The sequence below is a fragment of the Carcharodon carcharias genome, chromosome 14 (genome assembly GCF_017639515.1).
Source record: "Carcharodon carcharias isolate sCarCar2 chromosome 14, sCarCar2.pri, whole genome shotgun sequence".
Lineage (NCBI taxonomy): Eukaryota > Metazoa > Chordata > Chondrichthyes > Lamniformes > Lamnidae > Carcharodon > Carcharodon carcharias.
The window spans coordinates 63,639,317-63,652,042 of NC_054480.1; the positions used below are offsets into that span (position 1 = coordinate 63,639,317).

The 12,726-nt window shown below is 38.2% G+C and overlaps 1 protein-coding gene across 7 annotated transcripts in view; it reads right to left on the reverse strand.

The window, feature by feature from the left end:
- The window catches only part of LOC121286943 (ankyrin repeat domain-containing protein SOWAHA-like), a 141,864-nt gene that overhangs the window by 46,754 nt on the left and 82,384 nt on the right, over window positions 1-12,726 (reverse strand). For 5 of the 7 annotated variants that reach the window (XR_005945119.1, XM_041204263.1, XM_041204262.1 and 2 more), the window contains 2 exons: window positions 8,376-8,477; window positions 5,458-5,470 (listed from right to left, as the gene is read on the reverse strand). The exons of 1 other annotated variant lie outside the window; for it this stretch is intronic. Coding sequence is in view for 5 of the 6 variants with exons in the window: in XM_041204263.1 (XP_041060197.1) it covers window positions 5,458-5,470; window positions 8,376-8,477 (115 nt within the window). In the remaining variant the exon portion in view is untranslated. The remainder of the gene's footprint in view (window positions 1-5,457; window positions 5,471-8,375; window positions 8,478-12,726) is intronic. One more of the 7 variants, XM_041204261.1, reaches the window with a different exon arrangement.

The following is a 12,726-nucleotide window of genomic DNA, read 5'->3' on the forward strand; positions in this document are numbered from 1 at the left end:
ACATCTGTTTTTGTGAAAGTATAAATACTTCACTATAATGAAAATTCATTAAAATAATTTAATAAAAAAACACAGAAAAAGTTGGCTGTGAACAGCAGGTTTAGCCAACAGCTGCAGGAACGTGTTAGGCAAATGGTTTAGAGTTCTGTTGCAGGGTTACACAAAAAAAAAATTACTTGGACTTTTCTCTTTCAACAGCTGATCAATGCTTGTTTATTTTAGCATACTCTATTTTAATTTTAAAGTTCCCAAATTTGATATTTTGCTTTTTATTGCAGTTCATAGATTTAGCGCACATTGTTTGCAATCTGTGATAAGCTGGTTAATGCTTACCAGCAAACAGTGGTTACACAATTAAAAGCTCCCACTTCCAACAGTAGAGTCCTAAACTTCAATGGAACGGGATTCATATTTGTCCACATCTGCTTTTAATAGCATAAAGATGCTAATGTTAATCAGAAGTAGTCTGAGCTAGTGCTAAATAAACACGAGCAGTCAACTGGATAACACTTGCCTTTAATGTTGATACTGACCTACTCTGTGATATCGGCAGATATGATTTGGATGTAGGCTCACTTTTAAATGAGGCAATGAGTTTTTAATAATTTTGGAAATCATGTAATTTCCTTGACGGATTCAAAGAAATCTTATAGAATTATAGAATGGTGACAGCAATGAAAGAGGCCATTCAGCCAGTCACGTCCCCACCAGCTCTCTGCAGTAGCAACTCAGCTAGCCCCATTCCTCCACCCTTTCCCAGTAGTCCTGCAAATTTTCTCTTCAGATGCGTATCCAATTCCTTTTTGAAGGCCCGATTGTATCTGCCTCTAATGCACACCCAGGTAGTGCATTCCAGATCCTAATCTATCATTGTGTAAAAAAAAACTTATCTCATATAGCTGTTGGTTCTTTTGCCAATCACCTTAACCAGTGTCCTCTGGTTCATGACCCTATAGCCAATGGGAACAATTTCTCTATCTATTTTGTCTCGACTCCTTACGAATTTGAACACATCTATCAAATCTCCTCTGAAGCTTCTCCTCTAAGGAGAAAACCCCAGCTTGTCCAATCTCTCCATCTCACTGAGCTCCTTCATCCCTGAAACCATTTTTGTAAATCATTTCTGCACCTTCTCAAAAGCCTTCACATCCTTCCCAAGGACACAATGCTCCAGTTCAGGCTGAACCAAAGCTGGCCAAACCAGAGGTGTACATACTTAGAGTACCCTCAAACTAAAAGTTAATTTAAAAAAAAACAGAAGTATTTAATAAAAAAATGAAGTTGAAAAAAGCTTTTCCACTTCACTGGGCTTCACAAGGCTTGAAGTAACAGCCTTGCAGTACTTCATCCAATTAACCACTCTTCACTGGCAAGGCTAGATAGTGAGGCTGCTTGGTAAGTAGCCAAGCCCAATCCTATATTCACCTGGCATGTGCATTGGAGTCACTGAACAGCGATCAGGAGCAGAAATCTTGACCAGCTTGATCTCTCTCTAGTTCAGGTCAACTGTAGTGTTGTGTCACCATTGTCTCAGGAAAGACCAACTTAGCACACACTAAAAGCTGAACTACAGTTCTTCCTTAACTAATACAGTAAAATGCAGCATGACACATTTATCCTGTGGTCCCATTAGTCCTTTACAATAACTATTTTTCTCAGTTCTCTCTTGCCCGATCTACACTATATTCTATAAGATGCACTACATAATGTTATATGAAGGCTTAATATGATCAAATTAAAATAAATAGCTCAGTGAGTGCTGCAACTAAAAAAGATACTGAGGAATTTAATGCAACACATCAGGTGATTGTAAAATAATAGTGAAGTGTAATAACCAAGTTAATAAAGTATGTACCTACCACATCTTTTAATGTCTATTTTGGTGTATTATCCTTTCCTCCAGTTCTTCTTATAAATCAGACTCCTTTTTAATTTTATGAAAATCTGTTGTCTCTACTTTTCTCGCACCCTCCCCAAATTCCTGTTAAACTAAAAATGTTGCCCATAATTACACAAATTCCATAACTTAGAAATAAAAACACAACTGCAAGGGATTATTGGAGCCAGTCTAAAAGATTGACTTATGTTAATACACAGACTGGGAGGGAAAAAATGCTTCTGAAGCTGGAGTAAATGTGCAGGATTTGGAGGACTGGAAGATGCCATGGTGAGTTATCTACACTGAGCCAGGAATAAAAAAAGGATTAGGAGACCATGAGAAATGTCTTTAACAAAGAAACAGTAAAGATTGGGGCTAATGTCAGGGATGTTGTCATGACCTTTGCAACACAGTTAAGACTTTCACTAGGTCCTAATATTCTCTGCAACATTTGCAAACTCACAAAGCAACATGCAAATAAGCCATTTCCTTTTGATATGATCAGTGTCTCACTTTCCGCGTATTTTAAAGCACAAAGCGAATCTGAAACTAACTTTTCAAAACAAAAAAAATAGCAATCAAAATTAAATAAATGTTTTCTGCAATCCAAAGAGCACTCTGTTTAACTGCCGGTTATTACAAACCAGCAATAAATTATATTACTAAAAAAATACAACATTTTGCTAAGTAGAACTAGATAAGAGTGTATTACTACACAGTACATCTCTAGTTTAAAATAATTGTTTTATTAATAAACAAAAAGGTTTAATCAACAGTGTTAGCATAAAAGAAGTCTAAATAATTAAAATGTATTCTACCGTCTTCTAGAAAGAATTTTACAAGTTGCAGTTTATGCTGGTCCTGAGCCAAAGAAGCCTAAAGAAAATTCTCAGATTTTTACAGGCCATGGAATGTTTTTGGTCAGGTACTTACCCCCTAACATCAGGCAGATTGTTTCACGGTTATTGGAATCAAACAGGAGGATTCATTTCATATATATATAGTGCAGGGGGGAAATACAAATATATTTAGTGAAGAACTTAAAACACGTCGATCTTCATACAAGTTCTGAAAGTGTTAGCTAATATGAAATTACTTAAAACTTAGAACATTTCTCAATTTATATTGAATATTTTGATTTCTTCTGTTCCTAACAGTACAGCTGGGTCCTCATATCCTCCACTGAAACAATATCATTGTTGATTAATTGTCAAACCTGGTGAACCAATCTTGAAACATTCCTGATATGTAACCAGTGGTTTGAGTAATCTGGATTATTGTGATATAGCATTCTGACATTTAATAGACTTGACCTGGGCCCCAGAAAAAGACTCCCCCCATTCCCAACATTACCTTTGAAGGTCGCTTAAATTATAAGCCTTTTAACTGAGAAAGTGACAATGTAGGCTCAGCAGATGGTTAGGTAACAAATAGGAGCAGCAGCCACTTCAAATTGATATAAAGTAGCGCTTTTATCTTCCATGCAAATTTAATACCATACACCAGTCTATTCTACCCAATCATTTAGTAATATTCATGTCTTTTCTTTGGGCTTTTTTGAAAAAGTAACTTGAAAAATAACCACATTTTGATCAGAATGAGACAAGGAAATGAAATTGTGTTGTTTAATAATTGAAATTTATAAATAATTCCCAGGCAGGAAAATTTCACTTGTTAATAAGGCAATAGTATTAACAAAGGCAACCTTTATACGTGTTAGAGCTTTTGAAAGATTATATTTGGAATACTTAGTTATGGATCTTACTGAAAGTTTCAAAGTAATTTAAAAGTCAAATGTTACAATGTGTATTTTCTTGCTTCCTTTATTGTGCATCAAGAAAAATCAGAGCAAGCTTCAGCCTCTTTCCCTGGATGTTTCCGATATGAATTTATCTTGAGATCTTTAAGAAAAAAATCTACCAGCCTTCAGATTTACTAAGGACATTCATTTCATTTGGCATGGGCAGAGTTTATTTCAGAAATAAAATTTAAAACAAGATTGGTCAGCAAGTTCAGCATTCATTCATCAAGGAAATAATTTTGCAAATTTCAGAGATCTGCAGGCAAATTCAAATAAAGTTATCAGATAAGCAAATTCAATTTCCAGGAATTTTAATTTAGTGTTTTAACACTATTCCAAAAAGTAGATAAATCAAGTTAAAATATTTGTGCATTACAAGTATCTCCAGAATACTATTTCTGATTTTGAAATATCCACAAAACATGAATGGAAACCAATAACTGCAGAGAGAGCATCTTGCAACTTCCATTGAGACATCGTTTTGTTTACATTTCTAATATTTAGCTCTAAAAAGCTATAAATATTAACACTATTTTAGGATTATAATATGGGAATTTGTAGTGCTGAAATGTCCACTGCCAATGGAGGGAAGAAGTAAAAACTTGCATAAAATTAATATGGGTGACAGTGACTGTTGTCAAATGGCCAGTAGCCAAATATAAGAATAGGTAGGAAAACCTATGTGCAAGGAGGATACAAAGAATTTGCAAAGGGATGCAGATAGGTTAAATGAGCAAAAATTTGACAGGTGGATGTATAATATGGGAAAATGTGAGGTTGCTCACTTTGGCAGGAAGAATAAAAAGAGTATTTAAATGGAGGAAGATTGCAGAATGCATTGGTACAGAGGGATCTGAGTGTCCTTGTACATGAATCAAAAGGTCAGCATGCAGGTACAGCAAATTATTAAGATGACAAATGGAATACTGGCCTTTATTGCAAGGATAATAGAGTATAAAAGTAGGGAAGTTTTGCTGCAACTAAATAGGGCATTGGTGAGACCACAGCTGGAATACTGTTAGCAGTTTTGGTCTCCCTATTTAAGAAAGGACATACTTGCATTGGAGGCACTTCAGAGTAGATTCACTGGCTGATTCCTTGACTGAAGGGGTTGAAGAGGTTGGGCCTTTACTCCTTGGAGTTTAGGAGAATGAGAGGTGGCCCAATTGAAATATATAAGATTCTGAGGGGGCTTGACAGGGTAGATGCTGAGAGGATGTTTCCCCTTGTGGGGGAATATATAACTAGGGGGGCACAGTTTAAAAATAAGGGGTTTCCCAATTAAGATGGAGATGAGGAGGAATTTCTTCTCTCATGGAGTCTTTAGTATGTGAGATCTCTCCCCCAGTGAGCAATGGAGGCTGGGTTATTGAATATATCCAAGTCTATGTTACACAGATTTTTGCTCGACAAGGAAGTCAAGGATTATGGGGGGCAGGCGAGGGGCTGAATGGCTTACTCCTGTTCCTTTTTCTTATTTCTTAGCCTTTTTAACAAACACCATTTAAAAACAAAGAAGCTTAGATAAAATACTCAGATGAAATGCATATTAATATTAAACTAAATCCTACATTTGTAATTTAACTATACAGTATAGTAACATTTCGCTAGCATTGTCAATCATCTCACTTATTTGGCTCCTGCAGTTGCTCACCAAATACATTGAATTATGTATGGGATTGGGTACAAGCTGTATTAAACATATCTAAATGCTGTACATTTTATATGATAAAATCAGCATTCAAAACAAAAGTCAGAAGTGTAACATGGTAACTTACAGATGTGAAGTCCTTTATATTTTCACCAGAAGAATTTATATGGAAGAGAGAGAAATTAGTTATTTTAACAGGTGCATTATTTTTGGTACCTTGTTGTCACCCTTCATACACACAGCCAGAAAGTGACAGCCCGCTAGCTGACCATGCAATATAGTTTCATCTGACACTTGTAACTTTCAGTGGGACTGATATCCAAACGTCTTCTCCTCCTAGGCCAGTCAGTTGCTCATCCCAGGACATGAGGGCCATACATGTACATAAAGAAAACCCCCACTGTTACCACCATAATGTTCACAAACCTCCTCAGGGCAACCCAGAGTTTTTTGCTACACTCTTTTGATAGCTCAGAATTTCCTGCAACAGCAAGATGGACGACACGAGCTTTAAATTTTGTCTGCCAATCTCTCCATTCCATCATACCCCCAAATTTCCTGGGGCAGCATTTTCCCGTCGACAAGCAGGGGGCGGGCAACATGTAAAATGGCACTGGTATCCCGGTATCACGGCGTGTCATTTAGATTTTCAGTTCGGCACCCCCGCCAAACTGTCAAAGGCCTATTAAGGCCTGCTAAAAACTAATTAAAACAATTAAATGAGCTGCCCGTCCAACCCTTTAGGTTGGTGGGCAGGCGAAGAGCCCAGGTGGCCTTCGCATATTTCATGGAACCTCATTCACGGGTGGGACAAGGTTTCAGGAAGTGTTTAAAAAAATCAGTAAAATTTTTTCCAAAATTTCATTAACATGTCCCAGCTCATGTGACACTGGGGACATGTTTCAAAAGTTTAAAAATCCTTTATTTAAAAGCTGAACACTGAAACAAATCTCCCTGAGGAACCTCCTTGCCTCGGAGATCTCTGCGCTCTTTCGTGCAAATGCGCGAAAGAACGCAGGGAACCACTCAGGGAATCGCCCCCCGCCCAGACAGGGAGTGCTTAGCACTTCTGGGCGTGCATCACGATGGGCGGGCCTTAATCGGCCCATCCACGTAAAATGACAGCGCGGACCTGATTGGGGGTGCCGATCGGGTTCATGCCTGCTCCCATCCGCCCCCGGACAACCCCCTTGACGGGGGGAAAATTTCTGGCCCTGGTAATCATATGAGAATATGCTGCAGCTAGTACAGTGGAAAATTAGATATGGCATGTCCAATGTTTGTGATTGAGGAGAAAAGGCAACATAACATGGATATTGTAAAGAGGGCTCAACCTTAATTAAATTTTAATCAGAACTTGCACTATTCTATTGTATTTAGTGAGTTGTAATATTGAAACTTGACTGCTGGATTTTTACACTGGAATTCTTAATTTTAAGTTGCTTCTTTTGTTTGCTGTTAAATAATGTTGTGCTGCGAAATAAATGCAACCATATGAGATGATCAGACTCATGAAAGAATACAAACTCAGTTCAGTGAAACAAAAACAAAAATACCTGGAAAAACTCAGCAGGTCTGGCAGCATCGGCAGAGGAGAGCAAAGTTGACGTTTCAAGTCCTCATGACCCTTCAATAGAACTAAGTAGAATCTCTGTGTTTAATTGACTGCCACTTCTCTTCAAGAAATGCCTACTTTGAAGAAGTTTTGTTCTAATCTCCATCAGGATTTTCAAATCTCTCTTTTGCCTTGTTCAGCTTCATTGCTTTCCATTTCTCTCCTGGGTTTGACAAGGTGTTTCTTTTGTCTGTGACATCTTTTGGTTATCTCCTCCTATCACTGCTTGCTTGTCCCAACAACACCCCCTCCCCACCTTAAACCAGCTTATATTTCACCCCTTTCCTATTTCTACTAAGTTCTGCTGAAGGTTCATGAAGACTCAAAACGTCAACTTTGCTCTTCTCCGCCGATGCTGCCAGACCTGAGTTTTTCCAGGTATTTGTTTTTGTTTTGGATTTCCAGCATCCACAGTTCTTGTTTTTATCTCAGTTCAGCTGCTCCACATCTGGGTGTCTCTGTACCAGATGCTTGGTGAAGCTACAAGCCATCATGTAAAAAAAAGACTCCATCAAACAGTTGGTCCAGCTGGGAGAATTTCAGAAATGTGCCCTTTTCAGGGGACTTGTACTGAACGCGAACTGGAAACTTGATATTTCTAAAGTCTCCTTGGCCAGAGAAATCCTGCCTCAAAACATGATCATCCATCACCCTCTAAAACTCTGCATTCTACCTGGTTATGCCAGACTCAAATGTAGGGCTGTGGTAATTAAATTCTGGTTTCTTCTCTACTGCCCTGGAATGAGGAATATTCTTAGCCAGCATTTCACTGCTCTGGGAGTTCTCCTCAATGTCTTTCTGGTATGCCTTATTAAGTAGGTGAGCTCTGCTTGATGAAACTGTGCATCAGAAATTTCATCGGCTTGCTGAGCTGGATGTACTCAGCTGTTCCTTCACAGGGAAATAGTCGGACAGGAGCAGCTGCTTGTTTGAGATAACCTGAGACATACTTGAATAGGAATCTGTCATGATCTAAATAATAATAACCCCAGTTGTCCGTGGGAAGCACCATATCATTATTCTTGGAAAAGAGGTTCGCCAGGAGAGTAGGAGACTGTCAGAGCTGTTGACAAGTATGTCATGCTCGATCAAGGACACCTGCTCTCCAACATTCTTCAATGTGACTGGCTGCTTACCTTGCTTGATGGCCTTACTGTTGCTGGACATCTGGAGATTCTCCTCAGCGTAGCCCAAGGTTCAAACCGACATTGCGGAAAAGAAAATCCATGCCCCAGAAATCATTGGATCTTTGTGGACTTATTTCTTCAGGGTCAGTGGCGAGTGCCATTCCTTCGCCACTGATGCCAAATATCAGTCCATAATATTGCATGATTGTTTTAAATAGTAGTATTTTTGTTTTATTTATATTTCTGAGGCTTTTTTTAGCTCCTACTTACCTCAAGATAAATTTGACTGGAACAAAGTTTACCTTTTTCATTGCCAAAGATGAATCCTGCCTGAGAAGATCACACAAAGCAGTTAAATGTCCACTTGCAGCACACTTCAGCCATTCCTTTTCCAAAGGATCCAACTGCAAGAAGCCAAAAATTGAGAAGACCATTTAAAATACATTTTGTCATTTGATAACAATCCTACTTGCTGTATAGATTTGTTGTCATTCAGTCTTGAGATAATAGGGTACTTCTCCAGGAAAGTGATTTATGACACAAGTATTACATCCCTGGATGAAAACATGCTACTGCATTAAATTCTAGCAAGTTTGGAAAAGTAATACCATTTGTATTAAAAGACTGAACCTAGCAGATCTGGATTTCCATTTTATAGAGCGCAATCAATGTCAGGTCCATTCCTGATGTAACAACCAGGATAGAGTCCTATTTATTTTTGGTGGGAGCTTCTTGCAGCTTGGCATTACCCAACCAGCTATGCAAGTGACATGTTATGAACAGAAGTCCAGCAAAACTGATCTCCACCTTACAGCAAGCTCAACCGTTAGAGTTATTCTCTATTATTACCAGTAATAGTGGTTTAAAATGTGCAAAGAGAACAGGGATGTAAAGTCAGTTCAAATCCACCCCAAAGTTTAAAGTATCCTCTGCCTGCCAACCATGAGTCTTTTCTCAGCTGCTGCACAATTTCATCCATTTCTTAAAGACAGTGGTTTCATAGCACAAAGGCTCCAAATTCAGGTCCAACTCTGCAGGAGAGAAGGTGCTTTTGAGGCTGGCGGGAGTTACTGAGCTCAAAATGAAAAGGTAACATACTAATAATGCTTGACGCTAACACTTGGTGGAATGGAAAGTGTCATTAGAAGCCCTCCCCCTTATAAGAAAAAGCTAATCAAAAAACCCTTATAAAATGAATATAAATTTTGAGGGGATAGGCAATAGTACAAGCCATTTGAACTCGACATACTGAATCCAGGTTAGTATCAATGAATCACCCACCATATGTTGGGCTCTTGATCTCAGCCACACCAACAAGCAGATGGAAGACACCTTCCCATACCTGAAGTCTGCTAAAAACTGAAAAGGGAGTGATGGCCGATTACTGCCAATAAGGGAGCATCAGGATTATGGCAAAAGATGAGTGGTATCAAATATCAATACCAAGAGTAAGAAACCTCTTTTACCTGTTGATAGTGGCCATCACGAAGCAAACTCTCACAGAATTCACAAATCAAGAGCTAAACTTAATAAAATTATTGGGGCCCATTGGTTTTATAGAGTAATAAAATAAATTTGATCCTGGTTTCATCTCCAAATGTGCACATACATGTAATGAATATTAAAACAAAGTTTTCTTTAAAACACACAACGTTTGGAGGGTTAAGGCCAGTTCCTTTCTTGAAGCAACTACAATTCCAGAAAATAGCATTAGAGTAAAGGCCATATATACGCTCCAATAGAATAAACACACAAAATTAAGAACTGCATGGTTTAATTATGGAAAAAAATGTTACCATTAATGCAAGCATTTGTAGTTGGGGTCTGCACACAGACTTTTCAGATTAAGAGCCTGAGCATTAATCTAACCCCAACAAACAGGATTAAGTCTCTTCTCTTCGCACCAGCTCAAAGCACCAGAGATGAAATTGGTCTGGATAGCCTCAATCCAGTTTTTAGTGGGCAATCCAACAGAACAAAATAGTAGTCTCTGTTTAGAGTAGCCAAATGATGACTAGCATGGAAAATGAAAAGAATGTTAGTATAGGATATGTGTCTGAGTTAGGCATTATGCATGTTTTATAAAATGAAGGATGTGATTTATTAAGCCTGAATGCACTTGATACTGACATCCAAAGAAAAATGTGTTCCGTGATTCATCACAACTAAATTGGGACAAAACTCAAAAAATATTTACAAAATATATTACCCTGGAATATCCATCTCCAAAATCCTGTTAGCATTCCCAATTTTGTGCCTGAGTAGAGCTTGGATGGAATGCAGCCTGACCAAAAAGTGGGATTGCAAATCCTGCTGAATCATGCATTTCAGTCTGACAATGACATGAACATGCACATCTTAGTGATAGGGTTGACAGGATTACATTTGTACATTTTATATAACTGACTTTTTAAAAATGGTATTTATTGTGTTACAGATTAATAAAACGCTTAGTGCTAGTCAACTGACAAAATGAGTGGCTAGGACAGAACAGGTACAGCCTTGGGGCAGGTGAGCATCAGTTATAGAGAGAGGAAGAGAGAGTGAGAGCATGTGCCCAGAGATTAAAGTGGGGTGGGGGAATGGGAGTTGAAGCAAAGTGAATAGGGCAGGCTACCATTAGCAAGGAGGTGCCAGCAAGTCCAATAGCAGGGGGAAGCTACCCAAGTCCTTGAGAGTGAGTCTGAGGCACTGTGGAGGGTTGGCAGGGGGAAGATGGGAGCTATTGGGAAGCAACGGATTGGGTCTTATGTGTGATGTTAGCAATTTAAATAAATTGGAGATTAAAATAAAACTTACCTGGAAGGCAACAGCAGGCCAGGGATAGAAAAAAAAAATCACAGAATCATACAACACAGAAAGAAGTCATTAGGCTCAATGTGCTTTTGCCAGCTCTCCGATTAGTTCCACGTTCCTGTATTCTCTGTATTCCTGTATGTTTTCTTTCCTTTGGCATATAATAAATTTATTTTCTGAAGTTATAAAATATAATAATAAATTCTGTCTCTACCACTCTTTCAGGCAATGGATTCCACAAAATAAAATTTACCTAGAGGCCTATGTGCCAAAGTTTTGAGGAACAATAATACCAACCAACTTTGGGGGATCTGAAGGGCAAGCATAATGGTAAGGGTGCTCAGCTTACAGCTTGAAAATAACTTCCAAGTGTGATTAGTAGTGATCGAAGCCAGGAGTAGCATATGTGACTGTTACAGAAATTGTTACACAACAGGAAGTGTACACAGATAAGAGTTCTAACATACAAGTAGTTAATCTCCCATGGGATTGCACAGAGTGAGTCAAGATCAAGAGCAGTCTTTAGTTGAGGGCAGGGAATAATTAGAACAGGGAACACAGATGTAATTCAGTTGCTAAGTCACGCACTCCATCCTTATTTTTATATTGGATTATAAATTCATTTATATCATATCAAAACATTTAAAATGGAAACAGTTTCGGTGAACTTCTAGTCAACAACAACTTGCACTTATATAGTACCTCCAACGTAGAAAAAAAATCTGTTTACAGAGATGTAATCAAAGATGGAAGGCCAAGCCAAAGAAAGCAATATTAGATATGGTGGCCAACAGTTTGGTTAAAAAAGTGGGTTTTAACGGAGGATTTTGTTAGGAATGCAAGGTTTTATAAGGTGGTTATTTTTTGACTCTCTTTTAACTTAAGGTAAAACAAGATGCTCTGGAAAAGGGGGATGGTGTGAAGTTGTACTGGACTCTGCCCGGCAACAGGTAAGGTGATGGTGACCTTGGAGACAGAAGGCCCAGGTCAAGACTTAGTGAAACCCAAGTGCCATGTTTCACACCTGAACACAAAGAGAGGCATATGTTTTTGCTTTGGGCAGAGAAACACCCAGGCAGTTTGATTAAATACATACAATTTAAAGTTTGCCAGGAAGCCAATATAAATATATTCCCTCAGCCTCTGGTTTCACGCCTTTGTAATATTTAATTTAAAATCACATTAGAAGATATGATCTGAAATCAAAAAATACCCAACAGAAGAAGGGAAGATACCCCATTGTACAGCAGATTAATTTGCCCATGTAAATGTAATTCCTGTAGATGATTGGAAAAAGTAGCTTAAATCCTGGTGCTATTTCCATTATTAAAATAATAAGGGAGAAACAATATTAAGTTGGCCAACGTATACTGAAGGATGAGAATTAATTTGTAGAAATAGTAGCTTAGCAATTATATTCTAAATGAGGTGTTCATTAACTGTATTGCACATTTTATTTACAAAGAAGTACATAGGATTCATGACATAGAAACAGGCTATTCAGCACAACCATCCATGCTAGTGTTTGGGCTCCACTCAAGTCTCCTCCCATCCCATCTCATCTAAATCTACCATCGTAACCATCTATTCCCTTCTCTTTCAAGTGGTTGTTTAGTTGCTCTTAAATGTGTGAGGGACTAAGTATGTTTTTATAAAATATGTATAGTTAGGTTCAATGCTGTGTCTAAAATTTTAAAACTGAACAAAAACCTTTAAAATGGCTGAACCTATGTCTGTGTGTGCTCGCCGAACAAAAGAAACTACTTAGCATTTCAGGAAAACTCGCACCTCGTTATCTCTGAGGAGCCAGTAATGACCACCCAACTTCAAAGAGAGCCAAATAAAGGCCATCTGCAT